This window comes from Eptatretus burgeri, chromosome 10 (assembly GCF_056783735.1).
Source record: "Eptatretus burgeri isolate ZD-2024b chromosome 10, Ebu_testis_v1, whole genome shotgun sequence".
NCBI classification, from domain to species: domain Eukaryota; kingdom Metazoa; phylum Chordata; class Myxini; order Myxiniformes; family Myxinidae; genus Eptatretus; species Eptatretus burgeri.
Genome location: NC_140970.1, coordinates 52,359,833 through 52,377,197, shown reverse-complemented (window position 1 = coordinate 52,377,197; position 17,365 = coordinate 52,359,833). Strand labels below are relative to the sequence as shown.

General features: G+C 44.2%; 1 protein-coding gene and 1 long non-coding RNA gene across 2 annotated transcripts in view; one reads left to right on the top strand and one right to left on the bottom strand.

Moving 5' to 3' along the window:
• Positions 1 to 3,149: 3,149 nt before the first annotated feature.
• On the top strand, positions 3,150 to 3,397 carry LOC147018570 (uncharacterized). Its single transcript, XR_015062456.1, has 2 exons — positions 3,150 to 3,207; positions 3,309 to 3,397. It is a non-coding gene; the product is annotated as an uncharacterized LOC147018570 (long non-coding RNA).
• Positions 3,387 to 17,365, bottom strand: part of HSP90B1 (heat shock protein 90 beta family member 1) — a 54,678-nt gene continuing 40,699 nt past the window's right edge. Inside the window, exons 13-18 of the mRNA XM_085898349.1 lie at positions 17,030 to 17,275; positions 15,936 to 16,072; positions 11,143 to 11,221; positions 8,249 to 8,404; positions 5,245 to 5,340; positions 3,387 to 3,719 (exon numbers count right to left, since the gene is read on the bottom strand). Of these exons, the coding sequence (XP_085754475.1) occupies positions 3,693 to 3,719; positions 5,245 to 5,340; positions 8,249 to 8,404; positions 11,143 to 11,221; positions 15,936 to 16,072; positions 17,030 to 17,275 (741 nt within the window). The 3' untranslated portion in view covers positions 3,387 to 3,692. The remainder of the gene's footprint in view (positions 3,720 to 5,244; positions 5,341 to 8,248; positions 8,405 to 11,142; positions 11,222 to 15,935; positions 16,073 to 17,029; positions 17,276 to 17,365) is intronic.

The window sequence follows — 17,365 nt, the reverse complement described above, 5'->3', positions numbered from 1 at the left end:
AGTTCCTCCTTCACCCCATCAGTCTTGCCTTCAACCCCACAGCCATTCGGAATTCCTCTCCATGTTCCCTTCATCCGCGCATTGCTTAATTGGGCACGATCAACCCATCTGTGGCCGTTAACCCATCGAGTGCTCTCACATGCATGTTCATGACTCTTGGTGCTCATTGTGGCTTGCAAGGTGCGGCGCTTCTCACGGGCATGATACAGTGCAGAACAGTACAAGTGGGCATTTTGCGAGCGTGGGCAGGGGGCTGGGGGCTCTTCTAGCGGCTTTGGGCGTGTAGAGGGTGGGGCAGGGGATTCGTTGAACGTTCCCTCAGAGTGGTGTGGTAATTTCCATAAGTGACGTCATGCACCCACCCCCATCAGTTGCAGCCCAATGGGAGTGAAAGGCTTCTACCATGAGCAACATACTGCCTTCTCGATCCTGTCAGCCATGAAGGATGAGGAAGGTGAACGGGCCCACCCCCATCGGTTGCAGCCCAATGGGAGGGGAAGGCTTCTACCACAAGCATCATACTGCCTTCTCGATCCTGTCAGCCATGAAGGACGAGGAAGGTGAACGGCGGCACCTCATCGACGGGGGCCTGATGAGAAAGAATCTGATGCAGAGGAGGGTGTCACCTATGTAGCTCGCATAACTTGGATGGCGAAGAGAACTCACCTCCTGGGTCTTGGTACCTCAAGAACGTGGTTACGTGTCCACATCACATCACATCGCCACTGCCCATCTTCCCCATCCATTTTCCTCTGCGTTCTCTTGCATAATTGGGCTGTGTCAGGAGAGGGAGAAAGGGAAAGGCTGCTTTTCTTTTCACCATACGTTACTTTTATTTTATTTTCAAGTCCTTGTTTTATTCTTCTCCCTTGAATGAATGATGGGGCAAGTCTTTTGTATAAATAAGATTGCATAAGAACAAGTGTTTTGGTTAAATCTGCTCTTATGTGCCTTTTTGCTTTTAAATACTTGCTTGCTTGTGTGTTGTGATTTCCAATCTGTCTTGGTTGTCTTTTCATTTATTGGTCTGACACAGTGCAAGTATAGTTAGACAGGAAGTTGTGCCCAAATAATTTACTTTGTTAGCCAGCACACACTCACTGTTATGCTCGGCAGTAATCTGAGTGTGCGCTGAGGGCACGTGATCCCAATTAGCCGGCCATCAACAGGTAAGGTATCATGCAAAGTAGTGTAACCCTGCAGGATTGGCAGTACCAATTGGTGTTCGTGGTTGCCGAGCAAGCTGCCGGCGCATGGAGTTATCCGTGTTCGGCGGCCTTAGCACCGGGCGTTCGGGAGGAGCCCAAGTACAGGCCTCAAACCCCGGATCCGCGCTATTTTTATACATATATGATACGGAAGACCAAGAAGGAACCCGAAGAAGTGAAGAGCAAAGATGGAGTCATCAGGATGAACCTGGATAAGATTCAGGTTTCAGCCACTACTCCACTACTCTCAAAGGCGCAGCCAGCCCTCAAAAGGCGCAGCCACTACCCTCAAAGGTGCAGTCCAGGTGCAGCCAAGTGAGCCTTCCAGAAAAATTTCTGCAAGAATTCACTAATGATTAGACAGATAGACAACAAAAGAGAGGAATAGAGTGTAAAAGTAAAATAGATGCAATAAAAGAGTAAAGGGGAGTCAAAGAGATGTAAAATATAGTAAAAGAGATGAAAGAAGAAAAAGCAAGAATTAGAATGAATAAAGAGAAGTATGGACATTTATATGGATACTGTTATCATACACAGTTTACAAGGGGCTACAAGCCCGACCGTGGTAGAGTACACCAGCTTATTATTGACAAATGTCGGGTCAAAGAGGAACAATATGATAAGCAGTGAAGCAAAGTTTCATTCAAAATGGACATCCTTGGACCGTGTCTTTTATTTTATAAATACCATTCAGATTTTGAAATACCATTCAGATAAATGATGATGTGATGTAACAGAGGGATCTTTTTGCCAACCATAGCATGGGTGATAAGTACGTCAAAGGGAAAAAGCTCCTTTAGGTCTTGGAAATATTTTGTTTTGTTTTTCCCACATCGTTCTCTATACGTTATATTGGTCTAAAGATCAAACCAGTTCAGGATGCGTTTTTCTTTTCGTACTGTTATCTCCAACTTATGAACCTCACTTTGCACAATCTTTTATCATATCATCCTTTTTTTTTCTGAAAGTAATTCTGGAATGTTTGGAAAGCAATTCAAAAATATTCAAAAGGAATCACCGTTGCATTTTCTCCATTGGCATTTGGGGTGAAACAACTAACTTGCTAAACAAACAAAAAGGGATGGAAGCGAGGTCTGTAACCACACTGTTTTTCATTTGAATTGTGGAGGCACATGCATGGGTACAACGGGTGCAGTGGACCTAGCATGAGTTAGACACGACAGCTTCTCACAGTTCAGTTCAGAGTTTTGCCTTGGTGTTAATTTAGCCCAAAGTAATGTTAACATTTTTAGTCTTAACGTTTTTTTTGTTTGGTTCCGCACCACATGCAAACCCCAGTGGAATTATGACAAGCATGTCTGAAACTCAGAACTAAACATGAAAAAAAAAGATTGGCTTCCAAACACATTGTTAATAATGTGCATTGATATTCAAGTGGAGGGGGGGGAGTTGGGGTGGAGGGGGAGAGTTGGGGTGGAGGGGGGAGGGGAGGAGTTGGGGTGGAGGGGGAGGAGTTGGGGTGGAGGGGAGTTGGGGTGGAGGGGGAGGAGTTGGGGTGGAGGGAGTTGGGGTGGAGGGGGGAGTTGGGGAGTTGGGGTGGAGGGGTGGAGGGGAGTTGGGGTGGAGGGGGAGTTGGGGTGGAGGGGGAGTTGGGGTGGAGGGGGAGTTGGGGTGGAGGGGGCAGTTGGGGTGGAGTTGGGGTGGAGGGGGGAGGAGGTGTTGGGGTGGAGGGGGAGGAGTTGGGGTGGAGGGGGAGGAGTTGGGGTGGAGGGGGAGGAGTTGGGGTGGAGGGGGAGGAGTTGGGGTGGAGGGATGGAGGGGAGTTGGGGTGGAGGGATGGAGGGGGAGTTGGGGTGGAGGGATGGAGGGGGAGTTGGGGTGGAGGGATGGAGGGGGAGTTGGGGTGGAGGGATGGAGGGGGAGTTGGGGTGGAGGGATGGAGGGGGAGTTGGGGTGGAGGGGTGGAGGGGGAGTTGGGGTGGAGGGGGAGTTGGGTGGACGGGTGGAGGGGGAGTTGGGGTGGACGGGTGGAGGGGGAGTTGGGGTGGACGGGTGGAGGGGAGTTGGGGTGGACGGGTGGAGGGGAGTTGGGGTGGAGGGGAGAGTTGGGGTGGAGGGGAGAGTTGGGGTGGAGGGGAGAGTTGGGGTGGAGGGGGAGAGTTGGGGTGGAGGGGGAGAGTTGGGGTGGAGGGGGAGAGTTGGGGTGGAGGGGGAGAGTTGGGGTGGAGGGGGAGAGTTGGGGTGGAGGGGGAGAGTTGGGGTGGAGGACGTTTGTAAAAAAATTTATTTGAAAACTAAACCCACTGAATGCCAGGTGAAGGATTGAGAAGTGAATGACTGCCACAGATTTCTTTAAATGAGATCACAGCATCACTGAAACTAACATTCCATTACCTTCCACACAAAACCTGCCCTATCCCCCCCCACCCCCTTTTCCAAATGTACAGAGGTCTCGGAAACCACGGGTGCCAGACTTGACCAGCCTTTAGAAACACTGCCACATATTCAGCGCAAACTGTACATTTAAAGCTCATCTTTCGTTTCACTTTTCTGCAAAGAGAGGGGGGAGGGGGGGCAACAAAATACAAAGGTTATGACGTGCAAGTATTCGTGTATGACGTGCAAGTTCCAACAGAATGCGTTTATACAGCTTTTGGTGGCCAATCAAATCTTCATAACCAAGTCATGCTGCAAACACATGTAATATGTTATAAATGCTTTATGTATGTAATCCAGTGCCACACTTATAATTTGGCACCCTTGGGGCTGAGTTGTTGCCCAATCATGGAGAATAGAAACACCCGCTCCCGATGGAAGCAACTCCGCTTGGCGATGCCCTCATTTGAGTCACTCTCGGCATAGAACTTCAGCTTCTCATGCTGCTTCTTCACGTCGTATATTGTCGAAGACTCAACAGCAAAACGGTCACACACATTCACACTGGCTGGAAATGTATAATCTCCGCTTTCTGCAGAATAGGTGGTGTAATGTGATGACGTGGGCCACGCAAGTGCCAGAATGCATACAACGGAGCGCAGAGTCCGAGAAATGCGCAGTCCCGAACTTGGGAAGATAAATTACTCGATTTAAATAAATATATAAACATACCCATCAGAGATGGGGAATCCCCCGCCATTGAAAAAGGTCATACATATTCCAGATAATGAGGGAGGTAAATTGGAAACAAGACACCATTTGGTCATCATGTCTTTCAAGCTATACAGCAAAAAGTTGAAATAAAAATTTAGGGCCTATTTCGCGATAATGTCATTTTTCAAGATGGCTGCCTGGCGGCCATATTTGATGTTCGACATGGTCGAAATTCAATAGCAACCAACTTCGTTCCGTTACCTACATTTCCAGCAAGTTTCATCAGAAAAGAAAAAAATTAGAGCCTATATCGCGATGTCGTTTTTATCAACATGGCTGCCTGGCGGCCATATTGGATGTCCGAGCGGGCCGAAACCATGTTGGAAAAAGTTCCCCAGGGGTGAGGAACGTAGTAACCAAAAATAATTGAAATCAGAGTAGCGGTTTTCCATTACAAATTTTTTTTTCAAGATGGCCGCCCCAGTCGGCCATCTTGGATCCGGCCATGCCCAAAATCAATGGGGTTCTTCCTTTTCAGGTGGTACATGTGTGACCCAAATTTCAAATCGATATGGCAAACAGTTTATGAGTTATCGCACTCACAGCTATTAATGTTGACGCCCAAACAGCCGGACGGACGACCCGGGTGTGGTGTATGAGCATAGAGCGCTGAGGGGGCGTGGAGGAGTTGTGATAATAGTCACGTGGCTCGGCATGCATATATCTGTTTGCGCCCGCTGGAGGCTCTGAGTAGTGCGCATCCGAGTACGCAATAAACCACACCGGGTGACAACAATATCCCCCTTCCGCCACGTGGCAGGGATAAAAACAGGGAAGATACAAACGATTTTTTTTATTTTAAAAATCTATTTTTTGGGGATATTTATGCCAGATTATCAATGTTGCACTGTGCATGCTTTACAGCAGTGAAAATATTCATGCGACAGAGGGGAACTACAATGGCTCATTGATGATGTAAACTCACCTCGTTTTCCTTTTGGCTCTCATCACTTCCATCTTCAGCATTCACCTCCTCACCCTCATCCTCACCGACAGTCGAATCCTCGACATCATCTTCCACCTGCCAGAGCAAGTTTAGAGAGATAACTGTAAGGTAAACACCAGGTTTTACAAAGTTTCTCAGTCTGTAGTTCAACTTGAGATGCACACTCAAAGCCTTACTAATTAATGCACGATGCCCTTTTATAAGCTTTCCAGCATTCCTGCTGCTTCCAGAAATTCACTCGACACCAGAATCTGATAATGTGGTACCGAAAAGGCTCGTCCAATCAATGCATTGCAAACTGACAGCAGTCATCGATTTGAATTGTTATTCCAGGTGTTGTGAAAAAAAAAGTGCACAAAAATTACAGAACCAGGTTGAAAGATGCTGAGCAATAACACTTCAATAGAAATAACATTCATAATATATCAAGAAAGCTGTTTGATGAGAATGTAAATATAACCTAAAAACTGTTTATCAGATATCAGAACACACTGGAAGTGCACACCAACTCTATATGTAGGTGTGTATATGAACCTCATGGAATAAAATCCAGTGTGGCCAATATCCACCAAATTTTGCACACCTGCTGGAAGTGACCTGTGAGCCAGTCATGGGCACACAGACCCCTAGATGAAAAAAAAAAAAAAATCAGAGGAGCGGAGCACCCTGTCTCTTTCAAAATGCCTCTCGATGCAAAGGATAACAATCATTTAAATCCCACATGCAAAATTATTCACCATGGTCTTGAGAAAGCATCATTAATGCGATATAGATATACGAGCAAATACAAACCGACGCTTCGCCGACGGGAATATTAGGACGTGGGAGGGTGTGGGGGAGCGAGGAGGGGTGGGAAAACGAATACGGGGTGGAAAGCGATTCCTCACCACGCGTTGCTATACACTCAGGGAGCAAGGGGGGTTGGGGGGGGGGAAGATGGGGTAGTGGGGAGGGGAAGGGAGTGTTCTGGATACACGTTTCATATGGGACCTGGAGGGTTCGTGTGGGGGGGAGGGGGGGGAAATGGTGCCATGCTGGCATCAATACAAGATTGAACAAAATTGAGTACATTAAAACAGCATGTTCAAACGGGTCATACAAAACAACGCCCAGACGTTTGTGGGGAGTGGAGGGGATTTGTGAGGAGCGCGAGGGGAAGTGGAGGGGAAGTCAGCGTGAGGAGAAATCATCGCGAGGGCAAGTGAGCGCGAGGGGAAGGGGAGGGGAACGCAGCATCTTTAACTCTGCCACCTCCAGCTCCGCTTCCTGTCTTTTTGTTAGTGCCACCGCCTCAAAACCATACAACATAGCTAGTCTCACTACCGTCTTATATACTTTCCCCTTCACTCTTGCAGCTACCCTTCTGTCACAAATCACTCCTGCAACTCTTCTCCACCCACTCCATCCTGCCTGCACTCTCTTTTTCACTTCTCTCCCACACTCTCTGTTACTTTGGACAGTTGATCCCAAGTATTTAAACCCATCCACCTTCCCCACCTCAACTCCTTGCAACCGCACCATACCACCACCCTCCCTCTCATTTACGCACATGTACTCCATCTTACTCCTACTATCATTCCCCTTTTCTCCAGTGCGTACCTCCACCTCTCAAGGCTCGCCTCAGCCTGCTCCATACTCTCCGTCCAGATCATGTCATCCGCGAACATCATAGTCCAAAATATATATATATATATATATATATATATATATATATATATATATATATATATATATATATTCGTCAGCGGAGGCATAAAACAAAATTATATAAAATAATTTTTAAACAATACCTTTTGCAGCAAAAGTAATGGAACATCCTGTGAAGTTTAATGCTTTTTAAAGCAGAGCATTGGTTAATAAAAGGACTATCGGACTACGAGAGTTGGATTTACACAGAACTCAAAACTGTCCCTGCATTAATTTTTTTTAACCACCATAACTCAAGTATTTCACAGCCTCCTCCAAAGAAATCCCTGTTGAACTGTAGTTTCATTCATCCCGAAACTAGCGAAAAAAAAAATCCACTTAAATCGGCACCAACTTTGGACCTTAAAGTCCCTGTCTTGTCCATCTTGTATACCATGTGTTCCCCACCCCATCCCTCTCCCTTCTACAGATCTTCTCATGACTGTTCCCCACTGTTTTGTACTTCCCTCTCCCACCCCACTTGTCTCCTGCTTCCCTTGTACATTTTGTTAGCTCTCATCCAAGCCTCGATAGTGTGTACATAAAAAAATAAAAAAAGAACATCAGGTTGCATTAGATTTTGGAACGTTTTCTTCAGATTTTATTTTGCAAGAACAGCACTTTCAAAATTCAGCAGAACGTATGAAAAGCTACCAATTACTAACATGACCAAAGGTCCCCCCCCCCACCCCACCCGTTCAAAAACTAATCGGCCAAGAAGACCATTCCTTGCTCAACGGTAGACTGCTTTCCTCGACTGGCTGAACACCTAGCCTCACAAGTCTCTCCTGGATTATGTGAGATTCAAAGCACTCAACATCAGCATCTCCCACAATGAGGCCAAAGCAGGTCTGTTTCTCTCATCACAGAGGTGTCGGTGCCCTCTTGGCAATTTTTTTTTTATTAACTGCCTCCACTCGTGTCTGGTGCCCTCTGTTCTCCAACCGTCCAATAACCCTCATCTCGGTCAACTCCCAAAAAGCAGGTCTTTCTGCCCACCAACTCTTTTCTCTCATTTCTGGAATTGCCTTACAGAGAGAATTCAATTGCACTGTTCTTCGGAGCTTTGAGCACCACATCTCGTCTTCCCCAATCCTTACCCATGATCAACCACCAATAAGCATTTTTCTCCTCTCCTCTGGTAGCTCATTCCCTTGCTTGTTGCATCCAAATGCAATGCAACTGTTGCCTCTTTACCCTTTGTAAACTTGCTATTCCATATTTCACTGCTGGAGATTTTATCCACAAAAAGAGAGGTTCAACCATTTGTCACAAGAAAGCAAATAAATGAATTCACCTTGGCATTGGGATCGATGTTCAGGCTGAGGCGCAGCATGCGCTCAATGCTGTCGGCATAGGATCGTGTGTCCTGGAGTGCAAACCCAGATCGTAGTGTTGCAGTCTCAAACAGGAGCACAGCCAAATCCTTCGCAGTCTTGTCTTTTGGATCGTCCTGTGCAATGAAAAAAAACAAAAACAAAAGTGTGCTGCCACATTCTCAAGTCAGTACAGCTCCGACCAATATCTACCTTAGTATTCATCACCATCCAAAAATAGCATTCCACTTTTAAAATATGGAGAGGAGACGACAGACGACAGACATCATGCATGAGATTCACAGACACCATATTTTACTCCAGGAGAAACGAGTGTTGCCAATTAATCGAAAAATTAAGACTCCGCCAAAAAGCCAAATAGCACAAAAATACTTACGACCAGTGGAAGGAATGAACGCACACTTCCCCCCATAAAGACACAAGAAAACAAATGGCAAGCATTTATACTACCCATTAATATCCAAACTAAGCAGGGAATAATACACCTCTGTTAACCCATTTAAAAACATCCAAATGAGGTTGCTCCAAGAACACAGCAGGAACACAAGGAATAATGTGGAGTACCCAGTGGATATGCAAAGGAGTCATTTACAACATATACGAACTGACAGAAGCTTTAACCATCCCCTTCACATATAAATAAAAGGCTCTCCAAGATGTTAATGACCATAAATAGCACCAAGAGCCAATCAAACTAGAGAGTTCATAGAACATATTACCGTGCGCATTCTTGAGAGGAAAAAAAAAAACCAAGACATGGACAGGGTCCACAAGTGGCAAATTTGATTGGTCTGGATGTAAAATGTCATAATATTTTGTCCAGGTACTGCTAGGTGCAAGGATTTTTGAAAATGTCAAAAAGTCGATTTGTGTGACAGTGTTCAAGTGTATGAAGCAATTGAAATAAAAAATATTTTAAAGGTTGAAAAAAAAATTGTTTTGGAGGTTTCCCGCTGGTGTTGCAGCAACTTTTGGACCACTATCTAAACATTACATTACTTCTTTGTCCTCTTTATGATGTTTTTATTACTATACAGTAAGTTTCCCATTTGGAATGATGTTCAATTTTGTTTGACTGCCAGACAGGCAGACACAATGAAATAATATTAACTCACTCCTCAAAGCACAATCGGAATGAATGCAGAGCCAAAGTACTACTAAACTACAGGTTCGTTTTCCGAATCATGTTCAAAATAAAACATTCAGTTGACATCAACTTGTTCCTCGATCATAAACTGACGTTTGTAGACAGCCAGACAGCCAAAGTGAACCAATTGCCTAACCCTCCTTTTTGCTTTGCACACACAGGGTAACAAGACAACGTTGGACCCAAACCATGTCAAACGGCTACTTGGCCAGGAAGTAGTTTTAACATTTTCTTGCATAAAGAGTCATCCAGCAGACTCAGCACAGCTACTCAATTCTTAAGTATTAACATTCCATCCGAGCAGACCCTTTTGGACCACTAGAATGCAAATTGACAGTGCAACTTGGCCTGTAGAAAGACTGAACCTGAGAGACAAGTGAGGTGGTGTTGGATTTTGTTTCATATACATCACTGGATTGCTTTTCAGTTCCGATTTTTGGCATTCCACAAGTTTGTGGTTTTATTTTTAAATTAAATATGCAATAATGGACAACTCTTCAGCTCCACTAAGAAGATGCTTTTGGCAATGTGCAGTGCCTAATTTTAGAGTCAACATATGTGTAGCTTCTATATAAATTAGCATATCACAGTAACTCATTCAGCACAACCAGGTTTTTAATTGTAATTATCAAACTAAAATTTTTAGACATGGAAATGCATTGTATGGCACATTCTGCAACCAGGACAGTCCAGTAATACCTCGCTTAGCCCTCAGGATGCGTTCCTGGAAAGAGAGCGTGAATCAAAAATGTTCTAAAAGGGGTCATTATACCATTGTTTATATGGAGATGCGTTCCTGAAAAAGTGTTAATCCTAATGCATGAACGGTATCACGATGATAATAAAATACATATGGTAAACACATTGTTTTATATATACTGTAATACAAATGGTACATAACACCTCAAGGAATTCAACGGCTGTCTGGTCGTCGATGCTCGCAGTGTCACCACTGATAAAGGATTCTGTGCAAGTTACGATGTGCAGACCTGTCAAACCAAGCTTAACTGGCTCGCCATCTTTACGAACGATCTGCTCCTTGAACGAGTTAACTTTTGTTGGAACAAATTCCCACACTCTCTTCAATACAGCTGTTCACCACCACCTCACATCTTCCCCCATCCAAAACCACAATCTTTTCTACCCCCGTTAATCCACCCCAAACCCACCTCCTTTAAATTCCCTACTTTCCTTCCTGAAAGTCCCCGTCATGCAAGGACCTGAAAGTCCCTGTGGTGTCCAAGTTTACGCCGTTTTACCCCACCCCATCCCTCTCCCTTCCACAGATCTCATGTCTCCGTTCCACACTTTTTTTTCCTTCCCTCTCTCACCCCTCATCTCCTGCTCCCCTTGCTGTACACGTTCTGCGTTTTAGCCCTCATACAAGCCTCAACATTGTATACAAAAAAAATTAAAAAAAACCTTATGGTGGACTGAGCAGAAGTTTTTCTCTTGTCTGCATTGTTCTAATGGTTCACAGAGACCCCATGACGCACTTCTACTTGATTGGCTCAGTGTGTGCATTTCATCGGTGAGCACCGTTACAGGTTTTCTTCATTTTTCTTCAGGACAATGAGCTCTATAACAAATTAGCATGCTATGGGGTAGCACTAAGTAGCAATAAAAACGTCATGAATTCAGACATGCATAGACAAACAAATAAAAAATAAGAAAATTTTAAAAAAGAACATCAAAAATATCCCTCACCTTTACAAGGCCAAGAAGCTTCTTAATCAGTGGGTGTTGAGGATTGATTTCTAGTGTCTTTTTCTGGTTGGCATAGAACCTTAACAGATGAGAAAAACAAATTACTGTGGAACCCGGACATTCATGGTTTGTGAAGTGTGACCTGCTGCTACAATCGTGCTTTTTTTTATTTTTTTTTCTTTAAACACTTCAGGGCTGGTGTCCTATATCCTCCACCACTGATATCAATTCAACCTGGGAATTCTTCCACAGAAACCTGCTCTCTCTTCTGGACAAATTAATCGCATCTCTTATTCAATAATTATCTGACATCCTACCGCTCTTGATACTCTGAATCCTGTTTTGCAGTTGCTTTGAAACAACATGCATTGTACTCCTGGAAGGCAAATCCACCCCAAAGCCAACCTCAGAGCATTCCACAAAGCCCACAAAAAGTGTCTATCCTCAAGAGAGCCAGAAAACAATGTCTGTCCAATCTCAAGAATGAGCTTTCAAACTAGTCTTCCTCCTCTAAAACATGGTGGTGCCTTGTCAAGTCTGTCTCTGGTGTATGCTCCCCTTTCATCCTTCCCTCACTTCAAATGGAACCAGTCGACTCTGCTCGAGAAGGCCGAATACCTCAATTCTGTGTTTGCTTCAAAATCTTGTGTCCCTAATCTATATCTCTGTCTCTGTCTCTCCCCCCCATAATTTCCAGTCATACCCAACTGCTCTTGAAAAGCAGTGAAAGTTTCTGGCAACCCTTAATAATGACTGCAACTGGACCAGACAGCATCAGCTCGTGTCCTAAAAACCTGCTCTGCTGCTCTTGCGCTTCTTATCTCTGTCCTTTTCACAGTCATTTACCATAGGTCACCTTCCATATGTTTGGAAATCAGCCGACATCACAGAATTACATTAAAAAGGTGCAAAAAAAAGAATCCCCTGAACAACAGAACTACAAAAAAATTACAATAATTAGCTTCCTTCCAATCATCAGCAAGGTCATGGAATCCATCATCACAGTTGACATAAAATCATTACTCTTCTCCAACAGCATCATTTCAGATTCATATAAAGTCACTCTACCTTGGACATGTTGCTTCTATCCCAACAATGGATGGAGGACCTCAAGGTCAGACATGAGATGAGGACCATCTCTCTGGACATTACCTCGAGCTTTTCATACAGTCTGGCATCCTGCCTTACTCTCCAAACTGTCTGCCTGTGGCATCCAAGGCCATCTCCACACGTGGCTTTCTGAATTCCTCCACTCTCATAGACAACGTGTGGCTCTCAACGGAACTCTTTCATATCCTCTCGTTATCAAGGGTAGAGTACCCCAAGGCAGTGTTCTTGGCCCCATCTTATTCCTAATCTTCATCAATGATCTCTCCATATTTCTGGAAAATTCCTTTTCATCTCTTTGCTGATGACTCCACTCTCCACTGTGACATCTCTCATCCTTCTGACAGACAGCCTCTTCCCTCTCCTCAGACCTTGACAAAAATCATAAACTGGTCAAACACTTGGAATATGTCTTTCAGTCTCTCTCTGCACCACATCGCAAATGGTCCCATCTACTTTCTCACCAGCCCTCTCAAAGAGGTTGTCACTAAAACGTATCAAAGTTGGCCTCCAAAGCCAGATGCCGATTGGTCATCCTCCATGTGGTGCTTTTGAAGTTAGGGAAGGGAAGCATACACCAGAGACAGACTTGACAAGGTGCCACCAGGTTTTAGAGGTGGGGGGACAAGTTTGAAAGCTCATTCTTGAGATTGGACAGATGGTCATTTTCTAGCTCTCTTGAGAGTGGACACAATTGTTACAGGCTTTGTTGAATGATCTCAGGTAGCCTTCAGTCATAGTTGCCTTCCAGGAGGGGAATGCAAGTTGTTTTAAAGCAACAGCCTCTCCACAGGATTCAGGGAACCAAGAGCAGGAGGATGGATAAGATAATTCTGGAAGAAGCTTCTTTTTTAATGCTGAAGGCTACAGGCACGGACTGATTAGTCCCCATCGAGGTCAAGCCTTAAGGCCCAGTCACACCTTGACGTTTTAGCCAGCAATGGCAACGTATTAAAATGTATGTAAAACGCTGGCTTACGTTGAACTTTTGATGTTTTTTTTAAAGATCCGGACGTATTCATAACGACTTGGTCTTATGCATAACGTATTAGTAACAGACACAGAACGTTTCGTTGTGTTATAGATCACATATACCAACGAATGCTGAACCTGTTGTCAGCCTTCACAACCTATGCCCAACGATAGTCTAACTTATGCATAGCGCGCTGCACGCATCGCCGACGATGACGAGGCGTAGGTTATGAAAAGGCTGCCGCACAACGATTCAAATCATAACCGCCGCAGAAATGGAAGTGTCAACATCGCAGTCACACCTTGGCGATCTTGCCAGCGCATGCCGACCTCTGAAAAATGCGTCGAAAACGCTGGCGCACGTCGAATACGGTATGGGTAAGTTTGGTATGCGTGAATAAAACGCTAACGTACGCTATCATACGTCGTATTAAGTGGAGTATGTCTTGTAATTATAAACGTGTTAAACATTTTACGACGTACTTGCCGTATGACACACATTCCACATGCGATGGGAATAAGTTGTACGCACGATATGCGATCGTTGGCACACGTCGACACACGTTACTTGTGAGGTATTCATAAGTCGAAACACGTCATGGTTCCAAGGTTAGCGTCAGTGTTCCAGACTCCCGGTTTTTTTTTTTTCTTCGGTATGACGGTGTTCAGTGTACAGTGCAGTTTTGATTTAAATCGTTGAGCGGCAGCCTATTAATTATATTATATTATAACCACACTAGAAATCGAAGTGTCAAAATCACCATCATACCGAAGGAAGAAAAAAAAAAAACCAGGGAGTCTGGAACACTGATGCTAACCATTACCTTGATGTGTTTCAACTTATGAGCACCTTATAAGTAACGTGTGTCGATGTGTGTCACCGATCGCGCAACGTGAGTACAACACGTTACTCATAGGTTAGAAATAAGTTTCGGGTACGTTAAACATTACCTCGACGCGTTTCGACTTATGAGTAACTTACAAGTAACGCGTGTCGACGTGTGTCAACGATCGCGTAACGTGCCTACAACTTATGGCCAGCGTTATGCGGAACATGCGAGTCATACGCTGGCATAAGTCTTAAAATTTCAAGCATGGAAAATTTGAGGACAACCTGTGGTGAATTGACGTGAATTGAGGGACATGACGCGGGATCACATGTTGTGCGTCTCGCGTATAAGGGGAGGTCTCTGCGGCACGAGTGATTGTCCCCGGGGCATTGCTATTGACATCGGCTGTTCACTTGATGCTCGTTAACTGAAGGTGCTCATTGACTGGTGAGAATGGAGATTATATCGAACTCCGTGCTTACGCGGATTGTCTGCAATGATTAACTGCACATGTATACGTTACTGCTTATGTACTCCTAGCTGAACCTGTATTCCCCGGTGTGCTCACAGAAGCGGCTCCAATCAAATGGAATAAAGCCTAAACTCTGAAGGTTCATCTCTCGCTCTCATTTCACAACCGAAAAAGTACAACGTTTAAAGCCAGCGTGCAACGACGTATGGCAGTGCTTTTCAGCGTGCTCTCAATGTTATCAAAACTTATCCATAACGTATTCGACGTGTCCCAGCGTTTTAGACAAATTTTCCAAAAATCGGCATAAGCTGGTAAAACGTCAAGGTGTGACTGGGCCTTTAAACAAAAGAGCTGCATGAATAGAAAGGTAAGGAAAGAGAATAGTCAAAGAGTTTTTGAGGAAGTAAAAGATCTGTTTTTTAACAAGGGGAAGGTCATAAGTGTTTGGGAAGACGTGAGAAGGTAAAGAGCTCCAGAGTTTGGCAGTGGAGGGGGGGGGGAAAACATCCTAGTGGCCCACTCTTGAGTTGCCAATGGCCACACAATAATAATGTGATGTAGTGGCTTGTCGAGTATTCCTTGGTCTCGCTAATAGTGGTGGTACACATGCAGCAGGTTCTTGTGAGTAGAAACCAAAGTAATAGCTGTAGAAACGAGAAAGAGAGCCTACTTTGCAACGAAATTTGAGCAGGTCAAGTTTTGAGGTCACATTGGTGGAGTTGACAAGTCGAATAACTTTGGATTCAATTCTGTCCAGTAAGTATGTGGAGCTGGAACCTCCCCAGATGTGAGAGCAGTACTCCATAAAAGGACGAATCAATCCTTTATGTAGATGAAGCAACTGTTCAGAGTAGAAGTATCTTCGACATCTGAACAGGACTCCTAATTTCTTTGAGACAGACTTAGCTAATTGAGTAATGTGTGGATTCCAGCATAAATTTGATGTTAGAGTGATACCTAGTAGGTTTATTGTATCACATGGTGTAATTGTAGAGCTTTCAAAGGAGATTGGAGAGTTGAGGAGTTTTAGAGAGATGAATCTGTGCATGAGAGCAGGTTTCTGTGGAAGAATACCCAGGCTGAATTAATAACAGCGGCACTGGATGTCGGAGACCAGTGGGTGACCGTTTATTTAAAAAAAAAAAATTTTTTAAAAAGACAACCGAACCCCATTTTTCCCCATTGAAACAATGCCTCCACATTTGTGGATTCGACATTCACAGCATTCTACAAGAACGTCGGGGTCTTACAGTAAGTATTACATTGCAAAGTATTTTAACAACTGAAAAATTAATCAATCAATTGATTTTTTTTTAAACACAAAGCAAAATGTACTAATGGTTAGAAGGCAATAATCCACGAAACGAAATGTTCAACAATAATCAAGGAATCACTGCACAGCGACATCTTACGTTGCAGCAGGATCTCGGCCCGTCTGATAGGCCTGTGCCTTCATGATGCGCTCCATATTTCCAGACCAACCATATTGACTTGCTACAAGTGCACATGGCGAGTCAAGGAGTCGCTGGGATATCGCCGCTTTGTCAATCTGAGCGTTGAAAAGAAAATGTGGCAAACTTACAAAAAGCTCGGTAACCCTATCAAGTGTTGTCCCATTTTGCGAGGACCAAGTCAGCGTACGACTAGCAATATGACTGCACAGAACCCAGTCATCTCACAGAAATCACAATACTGAACAATGGCATGTTAAGCAAAAGTATTCAAAAGCCATATATAGCCATGTGATAGATAAAAAGGTGAGCAATGCATTCTACTGTTACAAACTACATGTTTTCTGACAACAGCATGCTGTGTTTGGAACACGATTATCTTTGTCGACCATGTCTTGAACATCGGTTGTGACAGAGATTTAAAATTAAAATAGTCCACCCTATTTGCCCTGTAATTAGACATATTACATGTTACACATCGGACATCGGAATAGCAAAAGAAACAGGAGGAAAAAAAAAATCGTGCAAGAACACGTCAGTCATGAAATCAAAATGAACACAATCTTTCATCCAGACCAGGAACGTACTCGTACTGTCACCACCAACATGAACATTAACTTTGTAGAGAATCTGCTTCACTCACGAATGGGAGAGGGAAAAAAAAAATCCATTGGGATTTCCAATTTGTGAAATGTTTTCCTCCAAAATTTTTTTTTTTTGTGAGTTCTTGTTTTGACATCTTTTGCTCCCAATCCATGGATTTAAACAACACACATCAATGTCACCTCCTCTGAACACAAGTGCGGAATCGAGGGACGGGGGGGGTGGGGGGGGGGTGAGGCTGGGGAGGGGAGTCAAACGCACACATGGATTCTTATAACTTTAAACGGTGTAATTTTTAAAGACAAATATGAGAGCCAGACATCACAAATACAGACAGCTATTCTTTAGGCTTGAAAAAAAAATATGAGCACCCACAGGTGCCAAATTTAAATACCCCCAAACATAACTAAGACAAACTTGTCAATAAACCTTTGCAAACCGTTGTCGCATACCTTATCTTCCAGACCATCGTCCTTGAGCCAAGAAAGCAGTGGCCCAAACTTCTTCTCAATGGCTTCCTGCTTTTCTTTAGTATCATCTCCCTCCTCAAACTGCAAGCCCTCCTTGGCAACATTTTGAAAGCGCTTCCCATCAAACTCTGGCAGGGCTTGGATGCAGTACTCATCCACTGGCTCGGTCAAGTACAAAACTTCGTAGCCCTTCTTGAGCAGCTGCTCTACGAATGGAGATGCCTCCACCTTCAAGTGCACAAACATTACTCCCTTTATTTCAAATGAACCACCACAATAGATGGTGAATGGTGGTGAAAACAAAAAAACCAAAAAAAA